Below are 15549 nucleotides of genomic sequence, written 5' to 3' on the forward strand. Positions count from 1 at the left end.
AGGACTGTCTAAGTGGACTCAGCCTAGGTTCGGATGACTTCCGGTTACCGAGTCCCCGCTTTCGTGCCTAGAGCGTATCTGGCTAAGGTGGAGAAGACACTTCCGGGTCAGGGAGCGTGAGATAATCGGAGTTCCACCATCCGGACTAACTCCGAGCTCAGGCGTTTCCAGCTCTCCGTAGCCTTCCTGAAATCGGACTGGTCTCATTCCCAGTCCCTTGACGTCTGTTCCAGAAAGCCGGCGTCCTGTTGCACAAATGCCCCACCTAGGGCCCCTGCGCTGTAGGACCTGGGCTGCACTACTCGGCCAACTCCTGCGACCTCCCCGCACTGTGTGCAACCGGGCGGTCGGCTGTCATAGCCAGGTGAGCCGCCCTGAGCCGGCTCAGTCCCGGTGGGGCCTCTTAGCCCTAAAGCCTAGACTCGTGACTTCTATTGTATCATTACAATTGGTTTTTAATTTTTAAAGTTTTATTTATTTTGTGAGTATGGGTATTTTGCCTGCATGTATGTGTGCCTGTGCACATGCCCGCAGAGGCCAGAAGTGGGCGTTGGATCCCCTGAGCCTGGAGTTAGAGCCGATAGTGAGCCACCGTGTGGAAGCTGGGAATGGCTGGGTCCTCTAAAAGAGCCATCCCTCCAGCCCTGTAGTTGTTTTGTATCGATTAGCCACTTTGTACCTGCACTGTCCTAAGCGTTTTGGATGCTTTTGTCGTTTTCTTATTGGAGCAATCTCAGAGGTTGAGGTTTTTTTTTTTTTTTAAGATTTATTTATTTTTTACATATAAGTACACTGTAGCTGTCTTCAGACACACCAGAAGAGGGCATCAGACCTCATTACAGATGTTTGTGAACCACCATGTGGTTGCTGGGAGTTGAACTCAGTTCCTCTGGAAGAGCAGTCGGTGCCACTGAGCCGTTTCTCCAGCCTAGAGGTTGAGGGTTTTATCTCCATTTTACAGTTGAGTAAGCGGAGATCACAGGGTTAAATGACTTCTGTGGCTACATAGCAACTGAGTAATGTGAGGTTTACTCTCAATCATCTGAAATTCTTGAACATATTAGAATTTGAACCAAATCTATACAGATGTTCCCTCAAACTATAAATGAACTGAGTTTATGACCATCAAGTGAATTTACCCTAACATGAATCTCAGAGAAACATTTTCAGACATAGTTGGGTTTTGGAATTAGAATAAGGGCTTGGGGACTTGAACTCAGTTTCTCTTTGGGGAGAGGCTCTCCAAAGTGTGGAATTACCACTGTTTGTATTTCTGGAAGGACCTGTGGGACTTTAGGCCTAATTCCTTTTTTATAACAGGATTTTTATCTGTCATTTGATGTGGGTGGGTGATGGTGTGCCATGGGGCATTTCTGGTCCTTGCTTCACCGTGTGTAGTCTGGGGATTGGACTTAGGTGGTCGTGATAAGCAGCCAGCACCCGTGCTCATGGGCCATCTCACCAGCACTAAGTCAGTGGTTGTTACCTGTCTTCAGAAATTGGGTGCTTTCTATCATCATACTCACCATTTTCAGTCACAGCATTTTACCGGTTTTGTTGTTGTTCAACCAGGAAGTTATTGCTGTCATTCCATAGTGTGTGTGTGTGTGTGTGTGTGTGAGAGAGAGAGAGAGAGAGAGAGAGAGAGAGAGAGAGAGAGAGAGAGAATATGAGAATTGTGGGAATTGGTTTTCTCTCTCAACCATGTGACTGGGTCTCAGGGATCTAACTCAGGTAGTCAGGCTTGGTGAATACCCACCGAGCCACCTTGTTGGCCCAGGTTTGTTCCTTTTTCTTAAGCTGGTTCTGTCTTTATGCTCCATTTACTCTCTCTCTCTCTCTCTCTCTCTCTCTCTCTCTCTCTCTCTCTCTCTTCCTTCCTTCTTTTTCTTCCTTCCTTCCTCTTTTTCTTTCTTTTCTTCTTTCTTCCATTCCTCCCTTCTTTCCCCTCTCTTTCTTCTCTTTATTTTCTTCCTTTTTTTCTTTCTTTCTTCCTTCCTCTCCCCCCCCCCCCCATAGTGATCTGCCTGCCTCTGCCTCTAGCTATTGGGATTAAAGGCAGCCTTTTTTGCTATTTGAGTAAGAACTGAGAACTGAGTTGCTTTTGTTTGTTTGAGATAGGGTCTGACTATCCTGCAACTTTTTAGGCAAAGCTGGCCTCGAACTCACAGAGATCCTCCTGCCTCTGTCTCCCAAGTGCTGGGATTACATGTGTGCGCCACCATGTCCAGCTGAGAACTGGAGTTCTAATCCCTGCTTCTAGAAGTTTAATGGTGGCAGTTCTGGGTTCAGTGTCTTTGTGATGTGTAGATGGATTCTCAGATGCTTCAACTTTTTCGGACATTTAAGTGAAGATGCTTATGGAGTAAAAAGACTGGACTTCATATATATTGCAAGTATAATTGGAAATTCAACATGAATTATTGAGGGTAGCAGGAAATCAGGATGGAGAAAATGGTGTTCAGGAAACTTTTTGCTTGCGGTCAAGGGTCTTCTCAGGCTGATAGTCCACGGGGTCCAAGATGTCACAGGTCTGGCCTGTGTCCAGAGAAGGGAGATCTCTTATTTCCTTTTCTGACAGGTTGCGAAGGCAGTGTTAACATCTGAGCAACTGAAACCACATCAACAAAAACCAAATTTTATCATCAAGGTTCCAAAGGTAACACCCTTTGCTGCCTGTTAGAGTGGGGTGCAGGCAAGCCCGTTCTCCCTGCCTCTCCCTTTTAAATCCTTTTTTTTTTTTTTTTTTTACCTCTGTCTGTGTGTGTGTGTGTGTGTGTGTGTGTGTGTTATTTTATTGTTCTTGAAATTTTGGATGGGCCTCAGGTTAAACATTAGATTATGGACATGACCTGACCTATCCTCCTAAATGGTCTTGAGCTTTACTTTGGCTACTTTTGTTTTACAGGGCACCAGGGATTTAAGTCCTCAACAGATGGTTGTGAGGGAGAAAATTCTTGATAAGATTATTAGCTGTTTTAAACGTCATGGGGCAAAGGGGTTGGACACGCCAGCATTTGAGCTAAAAGTAAGAACAGAAGGGTACTGAGAACCCCATTGTTTGCCTGCCTTTGGTTTCCCACAGGGCTTCTCATCTGTGGTCTCTAGTCAGTCCTCTGAATTCTGTCTGACTCTTGTAGGAAATGCTCACCGAGAAGTATGAAGACAACTTCGGCCTCATGTATGATTTGGAGGATCAAGGTGGGGAGTTGCTGTCTCTGCGCTATGACCTTACTGTATCCTTCAGAATGCAGGAGCCCGACCTATTTCTACCCAAATCCAGAGGACTTTCTCTGGCAGAAGGGAATAGAGGAACTTTGACAGTGCCTTCATGTCCAGTTTCTCTCAGAGGGCATTTCTTCCTTCAGAGCCTAACATGAAAGCCCTGTTGTTTAACTTCAGTGTGTATGAGATTGTCTCCAGGAATTTTGCACAAACACAGAATACTGAGTTTAGCTCCAGAGATCCTAAATTCTATAACTGGAGTGGTGTTTATAAATGTGCCTGTAAAAGAAAATTTGTTAATTATTGTTCACATGTAGATGGTGTTTATGTGGATATGCATGTGAAGATAAGGGGAGAACTTCGTGGAGTCATTTCTCTCCTAACTCCTGTATGGGTCCTAGGCATTGAACTCAGATTGCCAGACCTGTACAGCAAACCCTTTCCCTGCTCCGCCATTCTGTAAGCGCTGAACCTGTGGGTCACAACCCTCCAGAAGTTGCATATCAGATATCCTGCATATCAGATATTTACATCATGATTCATAACAGTAGCAAAACAAAACAAAAACAGTTACGAAATAGCAACAAAATAACTTTATGGTGTGTATGTGTGTGTGTGTGAGGGGGTTCACCACAAGAGGAACTGTATTAAAGGGTTGCAGCATTGGGAAGGTTGGGAACCACTGCTCTGAACATTTAAAAACAGAATCCTGGAAAATATGCATGTGGTCTTTGGCCTATGCTTTCAGGAACAGGATTTTAATTTGTAGGTGAAGTCAGTTCTGAAAGCTTGACTAATCTATAGATAGTTGGGTAATGGTCTGAATGAGAAGAAACAGACCAGGCCTGCTTTCTTAGGTCATTTCTCTCCCTGCCTCTTTTTCCTGGTCAACTTTCAGTTTCTGTAAGTGAAATGCCTTTGTTAACACCAAGCACTGCTAGGCTTCAGAGCAGTGGGAAACAAGCCCAGGGAGGCCCTTGTTTTCCTTCTGTGAAATGAGGATTTGCAGGAACTCAGTTTTCCCTCCTGTCTGAATGGTAGGTCTTCACATCGAGCATAGTGTCTCTCTTCCTCAACCTCTTTATGTAAGGTCCCTTTTGCTCGCTATCTGGCCATGAATAAATTGAAGAGGATGAAACGGTATCAAGTGGGAAAGGTGTGGAGGCGAGAGAGTCCAGCTATAGTCCAGGGCCGCTACCGGGAGTTCTGCCAGTGTGTAAGTGGTCTGACTGGGACAGCATGGTTACGTGATAGTTTGAAGTTGGGCTTAGCTGATCAGTGGAAGGTTTGTTTTTCTGCCATTTTGTTTGTTTGGGTTTGTTTTGTTTTGTTTTTATTTTCGAGACAGAGTCTCTAGGTAATCCTGGCTGTACTGTAACTCACTATGTAGCTAGCTTTGAACTCACAGATCCATCTGTCCCTGCCTCTCAGGTGCTAGGATTAAAGGCGTGTACCACCATGCCTGACTTTCTGCCTCTTTTTTTTTTCTGTAGGATTTTGACATTGCTGGTGAGTTTGACCCAATGATCCCTGATGCAGAGTGTTTGAGGATTATGTGTGAAATCCTAAGTGGATTGCAGCTGGGGGACTTTCTCATTAAGGTGAGGCCAGCCTTGTACATAGTGTGGGAGAAGTTTGAATTCAGCCTGTGAAATTGTCTTAGTATTGCTTTAATGAGTCAAGAAATTTAGAGATGGCCATTGTTTTGAGGGAAAGGGCATTGAGTACCAGGACATAGGTTAATTATATTGCGTTCACAGGTAAATGACCGTCGGGTTGTAGACGGGATGTTTGCTGTCTGTGGTGTTCCTGAGAGCAAGTTCCGTACCATCTGCTCCTCAATGGACAAACTAGACAAGGTAACCAAAAAAACATGCATTAAATAAATCCTGAGTTTCTGCCCTGCTTTCAAATCCCTGTCATTAGGGGTAGAGTAAGGAGAGCATGGCTAGAAGTGGTTATTCATGAAAAAGAAAAAAGTGAAAGAGACATTTTTAAACAAGGTCTGAGTTATGCCATGCAGTGGGGATTGTGGCTGGATTTCCTGAGTTGCCCTTGGTTTTGCTGAATTTACTGTTAGTCCCTTAAGATATCCACGGCAAATGAAAATGAGAGGTCCTGCTCCAGTTAGGGAAAGGAGGACTTGGGACTGAACTGATGTTTGGATCTTAATGCAGATGTCTTGGGAAGATGTGAGACTTGAGATGGTGGCAGGGAAAGGCCTAGCTCCTGAGGTGGCTGATCGAATTGGGGACTACGTCCAATGCCATGGTAAGAACTGGGGTTTTCAGAGCTGTGATAGAACAGGCTGAGGGTGATGTGTGTGTTGAACTCCTACCTCTGGATCAGCTCCAGAATCTGACCTGGATAAAGTTTGCCTTTTATGTATTCTAACTACCTTATGTCTTCTTAGTAAAGGCAGGAATAGAGGAAGGTCTAGCCATGAGACCAAGGCTGTGGTCCTTTTAAAGAAGGCGAGGAAATCTGGCTAGAACATATAAATTCAAACTGGCTATGGTGGCATACATTTTTAATCCCAGAACTCAGGAGACTGGGGCAGGTGGATCCTAATGAGTTCTAGGCCAGCCTGGTCTACATAGTGAGTTCCAAGATAGGCAGGGCTATGTAGAAAAGCCCTGTCTAAAACCAAAACCCCAAACAAAACAAACAACCCCAAAGCCCAACAATAACAAAAACTAGTTAAGTTGGGATGGAATAGTACCAGGTACCTAGCAGAGATATTACCCAACTTTTCTTCCCAGGGGGGATATCCCTGGTAGAGGAGCTGTTCAAGGATCCCAGACTGTCCCAAAGCCAGCTGGCCTTGCAGGGCCTAGGGGACCTGAAGCTGCTCTTTGAATACCTGAGGTTATTTGGAATTGCCGATAAGGTAGGCACAGCTGGGACTGGGCCTCCTGTCGAGCTCTTGGGTTCTCAGAGTCTGGTCTGAGACTGACTAGCTTTTCCCTTACAGATCTCCCTTGATCTGAGTCTGGCCCGGGGCCTGGACTATTATACAGGAGTCATTTATGAAGCAGTACTGCTAGAGTCTCCAGCTCAGGCCGGAAAGGAGACTCTGAATGTGGGTAGTGTGGCTGCTGGTGGGCGCTATGACAGGCTGGTAGCCCAGTTTGATCCCAAGGGACATAGCGTGCCTTGTGTGGGGTTGAGCATTGGAGTAGAGAGAATCTTCTATCTTGTGGAGCAGAAGATGAAGGTAGGTCCTAAGTAGAGGTGATGTAATCTTGAATGCTAATAACTAGTTTCTGGAGGTGCATTTAGGTTTTTTTTTCCCTTTTCTTAATGATCCTTTTGCCTTTTGGAACTGATAGTGCAACAGAAATATCTTCTTTTTTAAAGATTTATTCCTTCTAAAAAGAATAAAAATGTATGTGTTTTGCCTAAATGTATGTGTATGCCTGCTGCCAGTGGATGTCTGAAGTCGGGGAAATCAGAACTATGGGTGGTTGTGAGCCACAGTGCTGGTGCTGAGAACTGAACTTGGTCTGAAAGGACAAGTACTCTTAACCTCCGAGCCATCTCTCCAGCCCCTCCCTTTCTCTGCCCTCTTAAAATAGCTTTCTGAAATAGGATTTCATTCTGAGTTCAGGTGGGCCTTGAACTTAATTGTTTTTCTGCTTTGGCTACATGGGTGCTGGGATTACAGTTATGAGAACTGCCCTTGGCTGTAGATTTAGTTTCTTCTCTGTTTTATTAGATTTCTTGTGAGAAGGTTCGAACCACAGAGACCCAAGTGTTTGTGGCCACGCCCCAGAAGAACTTCCTCCAAGAGCGTTTGAAGATAATTGCACAGCTTTGGGATGCAGGGATCAAGGTGTGTGGTGTCGGTGTTTGAGTGATCTGAGTGATCTGAATGTATGTAGTGATCATGAGTCTACCCTATGTGTGCAGTGGTACTCAGGCTGTTTTTGCTCACCACTAGAGGGCTAGCCACTTGATTTGGGCTCCCTTGGAAATGTATGTTCTTGGGTACATATATGCCACAATCACTTTAAGTCCTCTAACCTTCTATGTATTCTTTTCAGGCAGAGATGCTTTATAAAAACAACCCTAAACTGTTAACCCAGCTGCACTATTGTGAGAAAGAAGACATTCCTCTAATGGTCATTATTGGTGAGCAAGAACAGAATGAAGGTGTCGTCAAGCTCCGTTCAGTGGCCAGCAGAGAAGAAGTGAGTTGGAGCTGGTGGAAATACAGAGTTCTAAATGTTCTACCCTCACTTTTTGAAAGACAGGATCTTGTGTTATAACCCAGACTGGTCTGGGAATGTGTCAGCCAGGTTGGCCTTGAACTCATGATCTTCCTGCTTTAATCTCTTAGGTACTATGGCAGCAGGCATATACTGTCATGCCTAGATCCCAGACTCTCTTTTAAGAGATGTGTTAAAAATATGTCGTTTAAATTACATTTGTGTGTGTGTATTTGTGCACACATATTCCACGCATGTGTGTGTATGTCAACTTGAAGGAGTCAGTAGTCAGTTCCCTCCTTCTACCATATGGATCCCAGGTGTAAATAATAAGAATGGATACAGAGTGAAGTGAATTTGGGAAAACTGGCTAAGACACTAGTATCATTTTTTAGTTTGTCACACACAGATTCTCTTATGTTTTAGGTGACCGTTAATCGAGAAAGTCTTGTGGCTGAAATTCAGAAGCGACTGTCTGAGTCTTGATTAGTGCCTGATTTCCATCTGCTGCTCTTAGAAGAAAAGTTTTCAGCTAGAACCAAGTTCTGACAGACTTTACCCAAGTTGGCCAGCATGGATTTTGTACAAGTGCCTTCTGCTTCTATTCTCTCCTGGATACAGAGCTACAGAAGGACCTGAGGACTCGTGGACTAACATTAGCAGCTGCTCTGTTAGAATGCACATGGCTGTCATGCCAAAGAGGCATCCTGTAGCTGCAAAGGCAGATCTAAAGTGCCTCTGAATTCTGTCAAAGGGATGTTAGGATGGTTGCTATGAGAAAAGCTCTGGAAGGGTTAGTTGCCTAAGGCTAAGACTCTGACCCATTGAAATGAGAAGCTAATATGTACTTCACTTTTGACTGTAGCTTAGGAACCAGATTCTGGAGAATTTGTCTACATCAACTATGGGTTGTCCATGGAGTTACATGGACAGTAGGAATGGACAGAAAAAAGAGATGCTATACCAAGGGCCCAGCAGTGCATCTGTTGGTTCTTCCAGTTAACAGTAGAAGGTTGGGCTACTTCATAATTTTGAACATTGAACTTAATGGATGATAAGTTAGTGATCTGCTCTTTTGAGGTTTTGAACACCATTCCATTTGTTATAGTAATTTTTCTGGATTATTCCATATCCTGCTCTGGAGATTGTTCTAGAAGTGGTTATATGATAGGTTACATTTCAAAAATGTACTAGTGGGCTGCAGAGATGGCTCACTGATTAAGGGGGCATATTGCTTTTCCAGAGGCCCTGAGTTCAGTTCCTAGCAACCACATCAGAGTGATTACAACTGCCTGTAACTCCAGTAACAGTTATCTGAGGCCCTCTTCTGGCCTCCACAAACACCTGCACTTAATGTGCACATACTTATGCACAGACACATACATATAATTAAGAATAAAATAATTTTAAAAAATAAACACACTTTGAGTAATTTGTCACCGAAGGATTAATCTGTGTAGGCTTTAGGAAATGTTTGAGTGTAATTTGGAGAATCGTGTGAGTTACGAGTAACCTACCCTGGGGCCCACATGGTAGAAGAAGAGACAGATTTTCTTGTTTGTCCTCTGGCCTCTACCCACTTACCATGACTTGTAAAGCACACACGCAGGCTTATATACAAAATAAAGTATAAAAGACAAAACAACCCACCAAAACACCAACATCAAGTGTGGCTACGGACATGGCTCTCTTGATAGAATGTCTGCCTAGCACCTGGGAAGTGAAGCAAGAGATCAGAAGTTCAAAGTCAGCTTTGGCGCCAGGCAAGGTGGCACAGGACTTTAATCCTAGTCCAAGGGAAGTAAAGACAGGCCAATTATCTGTGTTGTAGGTTAGCCATGGCTACATAGTGAAACCCTGTATAAAAATTCATTCAGCCTTGGGTTTACATGAGATGCTATGTCAATAAAACAAAAGAAAAACCCTTTGCCTGAAGCTACGTACCTTTAATCTTAGCAGCGAACTGGTAGGGCAGAGGCAGGGGAATCTCTTGAGTGTGGGGTCACTTGAATAAGAGTAAAGATTAAAACTAGCAGGACACAGGCTGGAGAGACGGTTCAGTGGTTAAGAGCACTGACTGCTCTTCCAGGGGTCCTGAGTTCAATTCCCAGCAACTACATGGTGGCTTACAACCATCTGTAATAAGATCTAATGCCCTCTTCTGGTGTGTCTGAAGAGAGGGACAGTACACAAATAAAATAAATTGTTAAAAAAAAGAACTGAGTTCTATCAACATCATTTATTTAAAAAAAAACGTTTAAAAAAAACTAGCAGGACATAAGAGGATGTTTAGATAGGAGGTTGGATAGATGAAGAGGGATAGATGCAGGGGGAATTTGGGGAAAGCAGCTTCAAAGAGGGAAGTCTTTATGGGAACACAGATGGACAGAGGTTCTGTGATTCTAGTAATATATCACGGAATCTCTACAAAGAGTTTCAGGCCAGCCAGGGCCAAATAGTGAGACTTTGTCTCCAAACATCACACACCTAAAATCCAATACCAGCCGCTGGAAAGTGGTGGTGAGAAGTTCAGGAGGTTGAAATCATCTGCTGCTGCACTGTAGCTTGGATTACAAGCCACCCTGACTCAAGCACTAGCCTTTCCCGCAAACATATTTTGAAGCACTTGTCAGAGTGGCGAGTGCTTCATTCTAGGGTATTGGCTGATGACATTTTCAAGGTTAAATTGTACTGTATAGATGGAATGAGTTTAGATGTTCTCCAGACATGAAAATGAATTTAGCCAAAAAGCAGCACCGTTTTTTTGGGGGGGGGGAGGGGCAATGTAAAACTACTTGTCTTCTGTCACATTCATAGTACATGCTGGTGAATAGGACATCCAGCCCCGCAAGTGTTTTTTTGTTTTTAAAATAGGTTTGCTAGGCAGGAAATTGCCTAGCAGGGAATTGAGCTAAGTAGTTCAATTGTTTGAATGCTTGATAGCATGAACAAAGCCTCCAGCATCACATGAACTGGGCGTTGTGGTACATGCCTGTAAATTCAGCGCTTGGAAAGTGGAGGCAGGAGAATCAGAAGTTCAAGATTAGCCTTGACTACATAGCCAATTAGAGTTCAGTTTTGGCTACCTGAGAACCTGTCTTTTAAGAAAAAGTTTAGAAATCCTGGAGATTCATGTAAAGTTGGTTAGCTCTTGGGGCACTATTTCCAAAACTCTGATTCTTTGCATAATAGAAGAATTGAGTTATTATTCTTCTGGGCTTGTTTTTAAAGCCAGTGAGAAAAACGTTGGCCGGTGCCCTTACTTCCGTGTTGCTTCATACTCCTTTTGCGCCTGCGCCATCTCCTTGGAGTAGTGGGCGGGGCCAACAGGGCTGCCTTAGAATCGCTCCAGTCTTAACGCAGTTAGAATGCGAGGCTCGAATCTTATTGGAGCGTGATCTTGCCTTCTGGCTCCAGGGCGCGTTTTACGGCATTTTACGGCTTCCCATTCACTTCGCTGTGAAGATGGCGTCTGGCAGCGGGGTAGGTGTTGGTGTGAGAAGGTTTGAGGGGTCTGGGGTGGTTTTTCAGAACTAAATAGAGACAGCTGTGAGACTTGACTGACTTCCCGACACCTCTTCGCGATCTCAGGGTTCAGGTTCGAGAACTCCCCCGTAAGGCCTTGGCGAAGGGACAGTGGAATCTCGGAAGTCTCTCGGGTTGGGGTCCCGAGTACACCAGACCCCTGGGCGTTCCAGAGAGACTTCTCTTTCGAAAGGTCCTGGGGCCGCCTCGGTGGCCGTTAGGCGGTTTCCTTAGTTTCTCCAGGGGAGCAGGCACAGCGACGGATCTTGAGCACTTTTTCCCCCTACAGACAAAAAACTTGGACTTTCGCCGAAAGTGGGACAAAGATGAATATGAGAAGCTCGCGGAGAAGAGACTCACAGAAGAGAGAGAAAAGAAGGATGGTGGGTGCTTGGTCCAAGAAGGGATAAGGGGATGACAGAGTTGATGCAGTGGCAGGGTAGATCACTTGCCAGTTAAGGAGTGAGTGCAAGATGGTAAAAAAAGCTTCTTCCTCTCTTTACGTGAGCTTCCCTCAGGTATGGCCCATATTCAGGGCGGGTTTTCCCATCTTAAGCAATCCAGACCAAATGAAAAAAAAAATTAAAATCAAATCAAATAAAAACCTTCCACACAAGTGTGTCTAGCTGCTTGGGTTTTAGTTGATTCCAGATGTAGTCAATTGGACAACCAGTATTACCCATCACACTGCATGAAAACACTGAACATATGCTATTGGATGTGAGTATCCCACCTTTTGAAAGGGTTACCTCTAGGAAAAAATTCAGAACTCCTCAGTTCAGCTAGACAACACACAGGGAACACTGTTTAAATTTGCTGGCTTTAAAGTGAGAAAAGCTCTTGAGAGTCGGCGTTACCATAACAAGTCTGAGGCCAGCTTGGTCCACATAGTGACCAGGCCTGTGTCTACATAATTCTGGGCCAATTAGAGTCTTTTTTTAGCCTCTTTTAACTGCTACGTAAAGTACCTGTTGTGCCCATTCTTTGAAGAATTAAGAAATGAGTAGTCATCAGAATTTTGGGGTTCATAATTTTGTTTTTTTCAGGAAAACCAGTGCAGCCAGTTAAGCGGGAGCTTCTACGGCACAGGGATTACAAGGTGGACTTGGAGTCCAAGCTTGGGAAGACAATTGTTATCACCAAGACCACCCCACAGTCTGAAATGGGAGGGTGAGTTGCTTTTTGTTGGACTCTTAATACCAAGGCTGGCCTAATAAACTATATTGGTTTTAGGAAGTGTTGAGGGGGCTAGAGAGATGGCTCAGTGGTTAAGAGCACTGACTGCTCTTCCAGAGGTCCTGAGTTCAAGTCCCAGCAACCACATGTTGGCTCACAACCATCTGTAATGAGATCTGATGCCCTCTTCTGGTGTCTCTAAAGACAGCTACGGTGTACTCATATAATAAATAAATACATCTTTAAAAAAAATAAGGAAGTGTTTTAGGTGAAGCTGTTAACTATAGCTTTGTGTACCAAAATTGGGACCAATACAAGAGTTCCACAGAACTTGTCACCCTTTGCCACCATTCCTTAAAGTCTGTCAAGTAACAACTTTTGTTAGGAGAATCAGACAGAAAGCAATCTGTATGCAGATTAATTAGTAAACCCTCTGTTGTGATGCCTTTGCAGCGTAAAGTAGCAAACTAAATATTTAGTAGCATAACATAATAATAGCTCATAGTTTCCATGGGCAAGGGATTTAGGGGTGGTTAGGGATTTGGATCGGGGTCTTTAATAAAGCTGCAGTTGTAGAATTGACTAGGTCTGCATTCACTGATGCTTACATATTAGAAGATCCTCTTCCAGGCCCTCACATGCCTGTGGTTTGGAGGCTTAAGTTTATTCTGGGGCCTATTTGTAAGGTTGTTCACAATAAAGTGTAAGGAGGGATCTCTAATTTCAAGGCTAACTTAGTCTCCACAGCAAGTTCCAGGACTTACACAAAGAAACCCTGTCTAAAAAATTGTGTTTCTGTTTTTATACTAATATTTAATAATATACTTCTAAATGTATTTACTATTGAGTAGTCTGCGTGTAAGTTAGTTTGAAATTTAACTAAAGATTTCTGTGAATCATTATAAAAAAAGTGTAAAGAGGGAAGTTTCCCCAAAGCTAGTCATGAAGTTTGTTGTTTTGTTAATTGAGACATTAGACATCATATAACTTTACCTAAAGATTTGAGTTTCTTTCACTGAAAACAGTAAGATCCTTAAAAACTAGATTGACCCATGTACTGTTTCTTCTCATTTGTCAGCTACTACTGCAATGTCTGTGACTGTGTGGTGAAGGACTCCATTAACTTCCTGGATCACATTAATGGAAAGAAACGTAAGACTTGGAGGTAGTTTGTGACTGGAGCTAGGATTGTTTTTAAAGGTGTGGTGGAGGGCAAGTGTGGTAGAGTAGTTTTCTTGGGCCTTTTGTATGTGTGCGTATGAGTATTCCTGGCTATGTGACTGCCTGTGTATGAGCACAGAGGCTAGAGGAGGAGGTTGGCTGGCTTTGATGATAATCTGCCTTGTAAATGCAGTTGACAGAGACTGCTTATTATTTGGGGCTGCCACTTCTGAGAGCAGGTGAGGCCAAGAACTTCTTTTAGCCATAGTTATTTTTGTTGTGTACTTGATTATGAAAAGGTAAAAAACAAGTGAACAAACTTTAAAAAGCCAGGACCAGACTTTTTGAAGGGCTGAGGATGTTATAATGATTGCTTGTCTTCACTGTTAACCTTACCCAGATCAGCGAAACCTGGGTATGTCTATGCGCGTGGAACGTTCCACTCTGGATCAGGTAAAGAAACGTTTTGAGGTTAACAAGAAGAAGATGGAGGAGAAGCAGAAAGATTATGATTTTGAGGAAAGGATGAAGGAGCTCAGAGAAGAGGTGAGGCTCTCCTAACCGTGCTCCCCGCTTTGAGTTTTCCCCTTGTGATGTTGTCTGGTTAGAAACTAGAGATGAACTAGGGTGTGTGATTAAGAACTCCAGAGACTTAGTAAATCTCTTCTTATCCCTTAAAATCTTTCCTTATAGTCTTCCCCCATTGCCCTCCTGGAATCAGCCTCAGGTCCTCATGCATATCGGGCAAGTCACTGACTTATCACTGACCCCTCAGTCTTTACTGTGGATTTTATCATGCTTACAGACGGAAAGCCTTTCTCTTTCAGCAATAACAGCTCTGGAACCAACTGATTCTGAGTGATTTTTTTTCTTCCTTACCCATCAGGAGGAAAAGGCTAAAGCATACAAGAAAGAGAAACAGAAGGAGAAGAAAAGGAGGGCCGAGGAGGACTTGACTTTTGAGGAGGAGGATGAAATGGCAGCTGTGATGGGCTTCTCTGGCTTTGGTTCTACCAAGAAGAGTTACTGAAGCGTTCTCTGTGGCCTAACTTTGGCCTTTACTGGACCTAACTTTGAGTGTGTGTTGAGGTGGGGTGGGGGTGTCATTTCTTTTTTGGGTACTGGAGAAGGTCCTTAAGAGTGTTAATGGGCAGGGCTAGAGGGTGGGTGTTTGTGGTTTCCCTCTACGTTAGGAGAGGGCACAGGATGTAGAGGAGACGCTGTGGCGTATTCCTTCTGCCTCAGTACATTACTGGAGTCACAGAACCTCTGCCCGTCTGTGTTCCCAATAAAGAAAGATCTCCCTCTTTGAGACTGCTTTCCCCAAATTCCCCTGCATCTTTCCCTCTTCATCTTTCCACCTTTTGTCTGAACATCCTCCTTTTTCCTGTGTCCTGCTATTGTTTTAATTTTTACTTTTGTTCAGCTTGCAACAGAAGGGTTTTCTGAGTCTCCAGTATGCAGGTGCTGGCATATCCTTGGCCCAGCTCTTCCTCCCATCCCACCCAGCGGTTCTCTACCCACTTGTGCATGCATGTGATTTCTGCCTGGGTCAATGTGTGTGTGGGTATGTGTGCATGATGTGTCACAAAGAGGGGACCTGGGCTAGAATCTCAGAGCATTGTTGCCCTGAGACCTAATGTTCTTGGTTTCCTCGGTGCATGTAACAGGATATTAAATGGGATGAGTGTTTGGTGTGGTTTGTGTCTGGTGAGTTTTTAACCTTGTTTCTTCCGTTTCACTTCATTGAGGATTTCTGGTTTTGTCTTCCTTGGGAATGGTTCTTGGAAGAACCTGTTTGATGCAAAAAAGAAAGCAACAAAACAACCCTAAAACCAAACAAAGAAACTCATGCGGGGAGACCCCGGTTCTCAGACACTGTTCAACATGTACAATAAATGACAGTGATGAGGCCTGCTTCACATTTGTTGGGAACATGTCCATATCATTCCCTGCCCCACACATTCCTACACCAAGAATTTCTATAGAGCCTTTCTATAGAGCCTTTCAACACCCCTCCCCCCTTACATAGAGGTTTCCTTAGTGTGAGTTTTTCCCTCTGCAGATAGGCACAGGATCTGTGCCCTTGGGAGTCCAAACAAAACATTTCAGTCCCCTATAATTTTCGTCCCCTCTGATCTTCCTAGGAGAACTCAGGGTTAAACTTAACTATCTGCACTTGGGCGGGCACTTGACTCTGCTTGCCTCTCCAGTGTTGAGATTAAAGGTGTGCCCTCCATGCCTGGCCAGG

At 44.0% G+C, this 15549-nt stretch overlaps 2 protein-coding genes across 6 annotated transcripts; both read left to right on the top strand.

The window, feature by feature from the left end:
• The first annotated feature begins 94 nt into the window (after positions 1 to 94).
• On the top strand, positions 95 to 9652 carry Hars2 (histidyl-tRNA synthetase 2, mitochondrial). 5 transcript variants are annotated; one of them, NM_001014012.2, is made up of 13 exons: positions 141 to 364; positions 2582 to 2659; positions 2909 to 3028; positions 3141 to 3236; positions 4316 to 4441; positions 4719 to 4826; positions 4986 to 5084; positions 5403 to 5496; positions 5988 to 6115; positions 6200 to 6442; positions 6944 to 7060; positions 7272 to 7418; positions 7863 to 9371. In NM_001014012.2, exons 1-13 carry the CDS (start codon positions 257 to 259, stop codon positions 7920 to 7922), a joined length of 1524 nt encoding a protein of 507 aa, NP_001014034.2. In that variant the 5' UTR covers positions 141 to 256; the 3' UTR covers positions 7923 to 9371. The 5 variants fall into 5 exon arrangements, 4 of the variants coding, with proteins under 4 accessions (XP_006254637.1, NP_001014034.2, XP_038952792.1 ...); XM_006254575.5 differs by lacking the exon at positions 2909 to 3028 and having other exon boundaries at positions 95 to 364; positions 7863 to 9652; XM_039096864.2 differs by lacking the exons at positions 2909 to 3028; positions 4316 to 4441 and having other exon boundaries at positions 321 to 364; positions 3141 to 3201; positions 7863 to 9652.
• Positions 9653 to 10901: 1249 nt separating this feature from the next.
• Positions 10902 to 15537, top strand: Zmat2 (zinc finger, matrin type 2). The gene is made up of 6 exons (NM_001135582.1): positions 10902 to 10919; positions 11251 to 11344; positions 12008 to 12131; positions 13216 to 13289; positions 13699 to 13844; positions 14185 to 15537. Exons 1-6 carry the CDS (start codon positions 10902 to 10904, stop codon positions 14326 to 14328), a joined length of 600 nt encoding a protein of 199 aa, NP_001129054.1. The 3' UTR covers positions 14329 to 15537.
• The last annotated feature ends 12 nt before the right edge of the window (positions 15538 to 15549 follow it).

This window comes from Rattus norvegicus, chromosome 18 (genome assembly GCF_036323735.1).
Source record: "Rattus norvegicus strain BN/NHsdMcwi chromosome 18, GRCr8, whole genome shotgun sequence".
NCBI lineage: Eukaryota > Metazoa > Chordata > Mammalia > Rodentia > Muridae > Rattus > Rattus norvegicus.

What these genes read in the sequence shown, in the direction of transcription:
- Hars2 (NM_001014012.2), top strand. Translation starts at nt 257, where the DNA reads ATGCCCCACCTAGGGCCCCTGCGCTGTAGGACCTGGGCTGCACTACTC. An exon ending in CAATGGACAAACTAGACAAG is followed by an intron (nt 5,085 to 5,402) that starts GTAACCAAAAAA and finishes ATCTTAATGCAG; the next exon opens with ATGTCTTGGGAAGATGTGAG. An exon ending in TTGTGGAGCAGAAGATGAAG is followed by an intron (nt 6,443 to 6,943) that starts GTAGGTCCTAAG and finishes CTGTTTTATTAG; the next exon opens with ATTTCTTGTGAGAAGGTTCG.
- Zmat2 (NM_001135582.1), top strand. An exon ending in AGAGAGAGAAAAGAAGGATG is followed by an intron (nt 11,345 to 12,007) that starts GTGGGTGCTTGG and finishes TGTTTTTTTCAG; the next exon opens with GAAAACCAGTGCAGCCAGTT. An exon ending in TGAAGGAGCTCAGAGAAGAG is followed by an intron (nt 13,845 to 14,184) that starts GTGAGGCTCTCC and finishes CTTACCCATCAG; the next exon opens with GAGGAAAAGGCTAAAGCATA.